The sequence below is a fragment of the Etheostoma cragini genome, chromosome 11 (assembly GCF_013103735.1).
Source record: "Etheostoma cragini isolate CJK2018 chromosome 11, CSU_Ecrag_1.0, whole genome shotgun sequence".
NCBI classification, from domain to species: Eukaryota; Metazoa; Chordata; class Actinopteri; order Perciformes; family Percidae; genus Etheostoma; species Etheostoma cragini.
In genome coordinates this window covers 15,521,271-15,531,881 of record NC_048417.1, presented here as the reverse complement: position 1 = coordinate 15,531,881, position 10,611 = coordinate 15,521,271, and the positions used below count along the sequence as shown (strand labels likewise).

Here is a 10,611-nt window from a genome sequence, read left to right as displayed (position 1 = left end):
TCCCTGTGGAAAAACATGGGGCTAGAGTCACAGCTGGTAATTTGGTGAGAGGCCACTCAAAGTAAACACAAGCTTTTTAAAGAGGGTCTGGAAAGGCCATTACTTCATAAGCAGTGTGGGATGGAAGGAGATTAGGGAGAAAAAGAGCAAAGGGACCCTATTAGAACTCCCCACTTCCTATGTGTATTGTTTATTATTGCAGGCAAAACAAAAAAGCGTTTTTCCCACAGCACAGGTCTGGCAACTCTCAAACTCTCAGGACACCTAAACATCATTGTGTAAATTTCTGATAAATATTTAAGGACCAATCTTGCAACATTAGCTTTTCAATGCAGCATGTAATATCCGTTTGCCCCGATCCACCTCATTTTCACTCAGTATTATTACTCCCTGCGGTGCTCACTCTTGCACTCCATGTTGTACAGTGCCTAAAACTACAGCAGAGCCACAGTGGGCTAGCAGGTCTAACAGCCAGTTAGGTAATGACATTTGAGATTATACAGGGTGATCTCTGAGTTCCCTTCACAATGTCCCCAAACAGTGGATGTCATTCTACTCTGTGAACTGGAGTCTTCTATGGCATATTACTCTCATCTTATCTCACAGCAGCTCAAATATGTTTACCCTAATCATTGCACAGAAACAAACCTATGGTTCTGCAAAGAAAAAAAACCAAGCAAGCATGCATAAGAAAAGATAAGTTCATTATCACTCTGACTTCTGGTGGCTTGACCAAATATCTGTTTTTTTAAGGGTTTACCAGCAGTTTGGAAAATCTTGGTAAGAAAGAAAGCTCCCCCAGGAGTTATGATTATTACTATCATACTGCATCCATTCATGTGAAACAATGCAGCATTGTCTGCAGTGGGGCATCCTTCAAAAAGAAACAGCAGCATGCCTATCCTCTTTTCTCATCATGTGAACTAAGGGTTCTAAAGTGAGTAAGCAAACAGTAATTCCGCACTAAAACGGGCCCATTCTGGATCTTATTTCATTGCTAATGGTGCAAATTAAATATTCAGTATTGCACAAACCTCAAGTCTATTTACTCTTTATGTAACTAGGGTTACACCCTGTCTCGCATACTATCTGGAGGCAGGAACACAACCGTCCTCATCTTTTAATGTCATGGTCTTTCCTTCAAATATCTTCTTGAAAAAAAACTGAGTGGCTAATTTTCACCTCTGAATAGTTCTTTACAGCATAAATTAAATCATAAAGTTCAATTTGAGCCAAAGCCGCACCTCGCAGGCATAGTGCATAATTACAGCTTGAATGTAAACAAACTGACCGGATCTTTAATACAGAGTAGCTCTGCTTGCTTTACTTACTGTACCCCTGATGTTAGAGTGAATATCCTCACTGAAACTGCTGGCTGCTGTTTGTTTGTGTCATGCTGTGCTTCATCAACTTGCTATAGTCTATGTTAGGAGATGATACGGTTCAGTATATCAGTTCATTACCACTCTGACATTATGCAAAAATTCATCAGAAACTAGTGCTATCATACCCGTGCACACAAACACCTGGGTGGATACAACAGTATGAACATGTGCACAGTTTATAGTGCCATCTAGAGAACCATCTTAAGGTGTGCAATTTTGTATTTCCCATGTTATACCTCAATACCTTGTTGTCCTTATAATGGTTTTAGCTTGGATATATGATTTGTTATGATTGAATAATTGCTAGACAGCTTGTTAAGTTCTTGTTAAACAGACCTGTAGTAAACACAGCTAATCCCAGTCTTGATTGGCTAGGCTTTTTGTTTTATAAATATCTCATCCAACCAAGACAAACACCGATAATGAAGGTCAAGCAAATCAAGCAATGTGTTCATTTGTCACATACAATGCTGAATTTGATCGAGATAAGTAAAAGTTTCCATTGAGAGTACACAAAGAACTTATTCATGTTAGGTCATTCGGAGTGTTACACAGGCTGAGAGTGGGAGGCATCCAACTGTTATGCCCTGGAAGAGTGCATAACAGAAACAAAGAGGGCCCAAGGCTCCAGTTCAGGCAGAAACTGTGCGGCAAATCTATTCAAATTGTTGTGCACAAAATCAATATTATATAAATACTTAAATCATGTTACCTTCAGAGATTAAAGATAAATGAGTTATACCCAACAAAAGGTGTTTTATGGTGTTCCAGTGCTCAGTATTCAATGGTATTTACGGTCAATGCGTTGGCTTCAGTGTGGTAACAAAGGCCACCCATTATTCCCTGTCCCCTGGATGTTAGCCATATTGTCTGTTTTAGCCCTATGAGGCAGAAAGCAGCCATGAGATGAAACGTCCCAGTATACAAAGACACACCAGCGTATTGCCAAGACAAGCTTGCTGGCCATCAATGCTGGTTTTCCTCTCGCTTTGTTACATCTAGTGGGTGGATATCTTTGAATGACATCCTTTATTTTGCTTTTTAAGCACAAAAGATCTGAGTGGGCTCTCTGAAGTCAGCACGCTGTAGATGAAATTAAATATTTTCCTGAACGAAGAAAGCCTTGTCGTATCTGGAGGATCATTTTGAGGAGAAGACTCTGAGTTTTGCTTGAGTGTTCCCGGAAGCCATGATTTGTTTATCTTGTCTTTTGTTTCAACAGACTGGAAGCCTACAAGTTGATCACACATATGGTTGTTGTGAAATGTTAAGTCACAGCAAAACACAAGTGACTGTCCCAATGTCTCAACTTGCAATGCCCACTTGCTTCAAGCGTCTAGGTTTTGCCAGACTCATGTGAGCAGCTGTGCCCTTGGACTGCCTGCATGTCGGGAAACAGCTGTGGGGATTCACAATACCTTAACTAATTCCACATTCTGCCTTGAGGAAAGCCAGGCATGTGAGATCATGGTTTAAGGTGTATCCAATTAGCAGGGCCAGTTGATTGAATGAATGTATAAGTCTCTTGAAGATTTACAATTAGTGCTGCCACTAACAACTATTTTCATTGTTTATTAATCCGCCAATTATTTTCGTGACGAATCGATGAGTTGTCTGGTCTGTGAAACGTAAGAAAATGGAGAAAGATCTTGATCAGCGTTTCCCAAAGCCCAAGATTATATCCTCAAATGTCTTGTTTTGTCTACAATTCAAAAGATGTTCAGTTTACTAAATAAGGCTGAATAAACCAGAAAATATTCACATTTAAGAAGTTGGAATCAGAGACTTTCTAATTCTTTTCATGAAATATGGCTCAAACCGATTAATTGATTATCGAAATAGTTGGCCATTTATTTATCAGTGAAAAGATTATCGATTAATCTTTGCAGCACTATTTGCAATTAAGAAGACGAAAAATGCACCAGTTCTGATTTAATGGGTGTTAATCTCTCTCTAAATAGTGTACCATATGTCTTGTGTGTTATAGTGGTGTCGACTGCCAGCCCAGTCATTCTGGCAGATTCAGTATTTATATAACAAATGTGGCATTGCTTGGGGGGTCACATGAAATCTTCACATATGACTGCACATAGGAAGCAGCACGTTTATTGGCACCAAATATAAGAAGCCACAAATAAGACAAAGAACCTGTCTCCCCCCCCCACACACACACCCCAGCAGCTTATGGAAGCGTGCGGTTTACTTTTCCAAATAAAAGTCAAACCACAGAGAGATTTAGGTTGTCTGCTGTTCTCCATTGCCAGGGAGTGTGGCTGTGCTCCCATATTACACAATGTTTATGAAATATGGTTAAAAGTCACACAAAAAGTTTTTTTTTTTTGTAAACTGCCTACGCAGGGCATGACTGGAAACTTTGCTATCATGGAATACTGGATTGGAAACTATCATATGATCAAATTCTCCATCTCGCCTCTAGCTTAAAATCCCTAAAAAAAATTAAAAAAAGCTGAGCAGAGGAGTGAGTGGTGACTCTGTGAAAAAGCTCTGGAAACTCACTCCCCTCCTTTTTTAATGATTCCATCTACTGAAATACAAGCAGCTGACATCATCTTGGAGTCCCTGAACCAAAACTGATTCCATCGTGTCACACACTCACAGCACTTTTTACTGTGAATTTCTCCAACTATTGACTATGACGAATGTGTATTTTATAGAATATCAGCTTCCAACCCAGAGAACGCATGATTTCCACAAGAGCAGCCATCATCAGGAGATAGAGGCACAATGTTTTGCCTGCAAAATACTTCCCATGACCTCTGCATGTGGTCAAGGCAATTTCTCAGTAAAACCCTGAGAGCAGGAAATGAGGAGAGTTCAAAGGTTGAAACGTCTGCAACAACTCTGACTTTGCTGAGAGATAATGAGTGAAAGGAATGCTAATTGAAAGTTGCATTATTTTACAAAGGGGGCATTTATACTCACACCTTAAATAAAAAACAGAAAACAGCTGGTTGCCTCAGTCAGCACCACAGAGTTAGACACTCATGGGGAGCTTGATTTTGGTATTTTCTTACAAGATCATAGAAGCAAGGTCTTGTTTCTATTTTATCTTTTTTATAATTCTATTTTCCAAATAATAACGTTAGGTGCGTGGATGTTTGGCTCAGTTGAGTTTAAATTAAGACTAATATTTCCAAAAATCTCAAGTAAAAACGCCACTGTGCTCACCCTTTTAAATATTATGGATAAAATACACAGATTTGACAGCTGGTGATCGAGATGACAGTGCTACATACCTCAGACCAGAGCTCCGTGGATGGGGCTGGGATCCATGGTCATCCATGACTAAACTCATTGGTTTAACAAAATCCCTCGGACTAGTCAAACACAAACAAAAAGCACAATTCATTTTTCGTATGAGTTACATACTAAATTTTATAAAGCTAGTCTAACCTTCTGCTTTCTAGTGATGAAAACTGGCATATGCTAAAATATGGGCGAATCCCACGTGAGGTCATCAGTTAAGTGAACCTTTTTTTCTTCTTTTTGGAAATGGGGCAAAACGATTAAAAGTATTAATCCCGTCTTACCATGAATGTAGTTGGTTTTCGACGCAGTTGTCAACTTCCATCACTCTTTAAAAAGGTAAAGTTAGTTGTAGACTGCTACAAACTGATTTTGTTTGGATAAATGAGCCATAATTCCGTTTTGAAGTTCCGTGTTTTGCGCCTTTTACGCACACCATTCCAGTGTGGTAAAAGAAATTTCCCCCCACCCTCCTTTGACAGTACAAAGTCTGGCACCTCTAAATCCTTTTGCCCCTGACACCGTTGGCAACTCTGCCAACTTTTCTCTGCACATCCAAACACTGAATCGCAACATTGAGCTGTAAAAGTGGGGCGTCTCTCAGATCCAGTTTACCTTCCCTCCAGGATCCTGAAGAAGTGTTTGGCATACCGGTATCGTGTCCAAGTTTACATCTAGATGCGAGAACACGCAAAGCAACAACGCGACACAGCCGTGCAGTGTATAACAACACAAGTAATGCCATTTAGTTTTAAATAATCCGTATGAAACCCCATCAGCGTTGTTGTTTTGTACTTCCTTTTAATAAATGCTTTATTTGTCTACAGTGACATCGTGTGGCTGGATATGGAAACGACCAACTCCCCTTAAGTATGATACAAATAATCCAGAATCATACATACCGAGACAGAGTATTAATTCTTAACAAAACAACAAGTTAAACACCACGTGTGGTAAAGGGACAAAAGTATGTGTGCATCTCAACATCACCGTCATATGTGTCTGTAAACATCTCATTCTAAAACCACGGGTATTACTAAGTTGCTCTAGGCTAATATAATATAAGCAAATCATATAATGTACTCCTATTTAAATACAGGAACATTAGTGATGTTGGGCATTAATGTTGTGCAATAAGGTCTGGTTCACAGTCAGTGTTGCAGTTAATCTCAAAGGTGTTGATAAGGTCAGGGCTGTGTGCACGTCAGTCAAGTTCTTCCACAACAAACTCAATAACACAATGGACCTCACTTTGTGGGCATGTGGACACAGGAAATGATCTTCTCCAAATTGTTTCCACAAAGTTGGAAGCACACTCTTTTCTAAAATATCACTGTGTGGTGTAACATTAAGATTTCCCTTACCTGGAACTAAGGAGACTTTATCCCAAACCATGGAAAATAACCCCATATCAAGTACATACAGGGCTGTCCACATGCAGTACGAAGCCTATATTCTGCCCTGTAAGTGTTGTTAGAAAAAGTTTCAAACAATTAAATATTTGGTTAATTTCAAGCAGGTGGTACAGTGCCAGAGGTATTGGCGTCTGCACAGTAGAACATTTCCACACCATGGGAACAGTCTTGTGGGTAGAGGCCGATCATGGTCAAACCGGTGATCATGACAAACAAGCCGATAAACATCAGGATGGTGGGCATCAAGTTTTCACCCCGGAACCAGGGGCCAGGGGAGAGTTTGAGGAAGCATGCAGATGGAATGATGAAGATCAGAGGTGTGGCGCTCAGAACACCCTGGATGGTAGAAGAGAACACCATTAAGCTTAAATTAAATGTTCATGCGTACTAACAAAAATAAATGCACAGACTGGCTGAGTTGATATGACTTACATTCAACTCCAAAACAACTCCCAGACAGTCAGAGGCCAAAGATATGGATGTGCAAACTGAAACTATGAGAAACGTTAAGGCCACATGTTCAGCTTTTGTAAGATCCCTACTGCAAATAACATTGGATAGCACCTGAGAAGATAAACAAAAGAGAGAAGATTCTCATGCACACATGTTTGAATGCATGCATTTTCGGCTTTTTTAATTTTATTGTACAGCATTTGCAAGATGGGAGAGGGTAATCTGCAGGAGCAATTTGGCGTACCAAGCTTTCCTTTTGTTCAGTTAGTCACAAAACCCTGTCTCTGGCTCAGGCCCTCAGAATACCACTGCCCTTCACATATGTAAACGTTTAACCGTTAAATTCTTAGGCTGGCGTATGTAAAAGTATCACTTACCTCTCGTGTAACAAAACACTCCAATGGAAATGTGGTTATTATGCTGAGGCCAAAACAGAAGCGACCAAATGTTGCCAGGTTATCATTTCTGCAGTAGTTCTCAAATATGTCTCCTGAAAAGAAGTGGAAATATGAGATCATAAAAACACATCTGTGGCATTAAAAAAAAATTACTGTAGAGGCGTGTAGTTCAATATCTCTAAAAATGATACCTTGTGAGTAGCCAGTAAAGGTGGTATAGCCAGCAACAGCAAATGCAGCACTGATTATTAGCGCAGAGCCCACAGAGGCGTGGGTGACCCGAGACCAGTTAGCTACTGTGGGGTGCTCCAGAGAACCGTAGATAAGAAAGCTGTTGTGGTGGCATATAAAGGCTAAAGAGACAAACAGGGGCAGAGTCAGAGTTTCATTTATATACATAATTAAAAAACACTGAAAATGATTACTCATAACCACAGTTGAAAACATTTTACTACTTTGCCTGAACTTAAGCTATACACTTGAACACATCCTTCCCCTTTAAGACTGAGGGACTGCTGACTATGCCCGTCTCAGTTCAGGTTACACAGCACTGTATTTTCCTATGAATTTCCACCTCCCCATCTAAATTGCCTCCCTTGTAGAAGTAGTAGCTGTTATCATCAAGGCACTTGATTCAAGGCTATAATTTTCCCCACAACGTGTGTAAAGGCCTTGGTGGAGTGGACTCGCAGGGTGCACTCACAGACAAAGGGTCACTTAGAAGGAGGTGACAACAGATATGCTTTGAGATGTTGTGCAGTAATTTATCCAAGTCAGAGCAATATTTGGACAGGCTCATAATAAATCAATAGTCCCAATCTTCCTATATTTCTGCTGTATTTCATGTTTTATGCATAATGGGCAAAAATACCCATTAAAGTTGTGGGCTTTAGCTCTGTGAAAGGATACATTCAATGGCATTACATTAAAGCTGATTTCTGGTCATTAGAAGTAAAACTCTAAAAAGAGCTAGCAGACCCACAGCTGTGATATTTTCTCATTTTAGTTGTTTTGGCTAAGATGTTAGCAATATACATTAGATAGACATAGAGCAACATTACCATCCTATTGGAATCAGGTTTTCCGCCTCCTGACAACTGTAAGTCCTGTCCCATTGGCTAGTTTGTTTTGGTCTCCAGAAACGTCTGTGAATAATATCTAGAAATCAAGCATCTAGCAATTTACCTAGATGTTTGACTTCTGCTTTTGCATTTAATCCCTCTTCCCATATGAAGGGATACCTATTTTATTCTGTTTTCTCTGTTTTTGTAGCTAATCTGTCTTCATTTAGATGATTTGTTAAACATATTGGCCTGTATTGTTGTATGCTTTTTTGTCTAGCAACAACTTAAAGCTAGAAAAATTCCCTGCATCAGGGAGACAAACTCACCAAAAGACATCACGCCAACTGCCTGGATTGCGTTCCACTTTGCAAATGCCCATGCATTCTCCGTAGGGGGGCTAGAGAGTGAAATTATATTCACACATCAAGAAGTACAGAAACACATGATTATAATTTTAGTTAATTGAATATAGTGCGTATTCCTTGAAAAAAACACAGTGGACACAAAGGAACTTTCAATTAAAATCACTATGGATTACAGATTGCGGAGTATTCATTTATACATTTGGGGTCCAAGGGTAGCTGCTCTGATGATTACAGTGATGAGGATGGTAACTGTCAGCACCATTGACAGGAAGGACACCTGGTAACACATGGATGTTTTACAGGAAGCTTCAAAATCACTAAATTACACTGACAAACTGGAACAATCAAACTTACCTTTCCAAGTTTCTCTACGTTTCGATAAAGTGAGAGAGGCAGTGTGAATGCAAGGGTTGTTATCAAGACCACAAAATGACGCTCTGCAAGTATGTGATCTGGACCAACTGCAATCACAATACATGACAACATATACTGAACTAAATTATAAAAGCAACACTTTTCTTGTTGCCCCCTTTTTTCATGAGCTGAACTCAAAGATCTAATACTTTTTCTATTTACATAAAAAGCTTATTTCTCTCAAAATAATGTTCATTTTGTCTATTCAGCATCTTGATATTCAACACCTGTGAGGTAGATGGATTTTCTCAGCAAAGGAGAAGTGCTTTCAGATTTAGAGAGAAATAGGCCTTTTGTGTACATAAAAGAAGTCTTAGCTCTTAGAGTTCAGCTCATAAAAACTTGGAGCAAAAACAAAAGTGTTGCGTTTCTAATTTTGTTCAGTGTATATATGAATCATGTTTGGTGTTGTTTGTTAGTTTTCTGAGGAGGTGGAATTAAGTGCCTGCAGCATACCTCCTGCTATTCTCTGAAATACTTTGGTCAATGTGTCACCAGTTGTGATATTGTAGCTGATCATAGCTGAGGAAGAAAACAGAGTTGCAGTATTATTTTAACTAAACCCAAAGTCAACAGGAATAGAACACAAACATTAAAAATAGAATACAATTTTTTGTCAGACCACACTGGAAATTAAACATAAAATGTGATACATCATGATAATATTATTCAACATTGGACGATACTTTTAAAAAACGCACCAATGAAAGGATAAAGGAACTGCAGTCCAGATACAATCAGAAATCCAGGGAACCCAAAGGTGCTTTGCACCAGTGACTGATAACTGTTAGTCCCTGACAGGTTGCCAGTTTTAATTAGTAAGATGATTGAGTAGTCTGCGATTAAATACAAACATAATGTTAGTAGTTTGCTCATTTGATAAATTCATGTCTCCCTTCATTTCCAATGACAATTTCAATATACAGTACCGACCTGTGATGAAGGCAACAACTACCAACAACAGAAGGCCAAAGGGAAGCCCTGCCTGGTTCAACGCATATGGTAAACCTGGTCACAAAAAATATACATGTGCATAACATAACAGCAGAATTTAAATCTGATTGTTTTTCTATTGTAAAACCCAAAGCATTATATATACATTTAGATTCAATATTAACTCTTAAAAATGCTATGTCCTAATTACATGCTGGTTTTTGTTGTTACTGCATAATGACTCAGGCATTTTTTGAGGATTAAAGAGTTAAAGGGGAGAATGGGGGGGGGGCAACAGGCGGCAGTCATATGATATGAGGGTTCAGCACTGAAGGGCTTGAATTGTATGAAAGCTTCTTCTTGTTGCACTACAACATATGATTTAACTGTATCATCTAAGCCTCAAGATGTAGATGTCTGGTTCAATGTTTGTGTTGTGGATCATGTGTCAATATGACTTTATCGTTCATTTATTAGATTGCATATAATTCAACTATTAGGTTTTGTTAGGCAGTATAGGCTAGTTGAAGTACTGAGTGAGTGTTACCTATTATTCCAGATCCTATAATGGAATTGATAAAATTAAAAGACGCAGATATCACTGAACTTCTTGTCTTTCCAGCAGCTTTTTGTGGATGAATTAATGTGGTCCCTTCTTCACTGTTTGGCTGTAAAAAAATAAAAAATAATAATAATAATAATAATATTAAAAATAAGAACACAGACCAGTAATTAGGCTAAAAACAACAAAAACTCTCCGGCTGTTGTTCATGTTCTACAACAATAGCTTCACCTACCTGCTGAGCCATTCTGAGCACCGATAGCTGGTCGAGGATGGGGTTCCTCGTCCACGTCTCCTCCGTGTTTAACTCTCACATATTTGCGATGTGGCTGAATTAGACGAAAGTTCATAAAGA

The 10,611-nt window shown here is 39.0% G+C and overlaps 2 protein-coding genes across 7 annotated transcripts in view; both read right to left on the bottom strand.

Moving 5' to 3' along the window:
• cobll1b (cordon-bleu WH2 repeat protein-like 1b) overlaps positions 1-5,409 on the bottom strand; it is a 20,742-nt gene extending 15,333 nt beyond the window's left edge. For 3 of the 6 annotated variants that reach the window (XM_034884659.1, XM_034884658.1, XM_034884657.1), the window contains exons 1-2: positions 4,937-5,253; positions 4,643-4,723 (exon numbers count right to left, since the gene is read on the bottom strand). In XM_034884659.1, the coding sequence (XP_034740550.1) occupies positions 4,643-4,723; positions 4,937-4,977 (122 nt within the window). In that variant the 5' untranslated portion in view covers positions 4,978-5,253. The other 3 variants (XM_034884662.1, XM_034884661.1, XM_034884663.1) reach the window with 3 other exon arrangements.
• A 147-nt stretch (positions 5,410-5,556) lies between these two features.
• The window catches only part of slc38a11 (solute carrier family 38 member 11), a 5,160-nt gene continuing 105 nt past the window's right edge, over positions 5,557-10,611 (bottom strand). The window contains exons 1-12 of the mRNA XM_034884673.1: positions 10,492-10,611; positions 10,242-10,362; positions 9,695-9,769; positions 9,463-9,597; positions 9,218-9,283; positions 8,702-8,808; positions 8,545-8,624; positions 8,309-8,379; positions 7,110-7,271; positions 6,898-7,010; positions 6,500-6,631; positions 5,557-6,403 (exon numbers count right to left, since the gene is read on the bottom strand). The exon at positions 10,492-10,611 is cut by the window's right edge and continues 105 nt beyond it. Coding sequence (XP_034740564.1) covers positions 6,164-6,403; positions 6,500-6,631; positions 6,898-7,010; positions 7,110-7,271; positions 8,309-8,379; positions 8,545-8,624; positions 8,702-8,808; positions 9,218-9,283; positions 9,463-9,597; positions 9,695-9,769; positions 10,242-10,362; positions 10,492-10,503 — 1,314 coding nt within the window. The 5' untranslated portion in view covers positions 10,504-10,611 and the 3' untranslated portion in view covers positions 5,557-6,163. The remainder of the gene's footprint in view (positions 6,404-6,499; positions 6,632-6,897; positions 7,011-7,109; positions 7,272-8,308; positions 8,380-8,544; positions 8,625-8,701; positions 8,809-9,217; positions 9,284-9,462; positions 9,598-9,694; positions 9,770-10,241; positions 10,363-10,491) is intronic.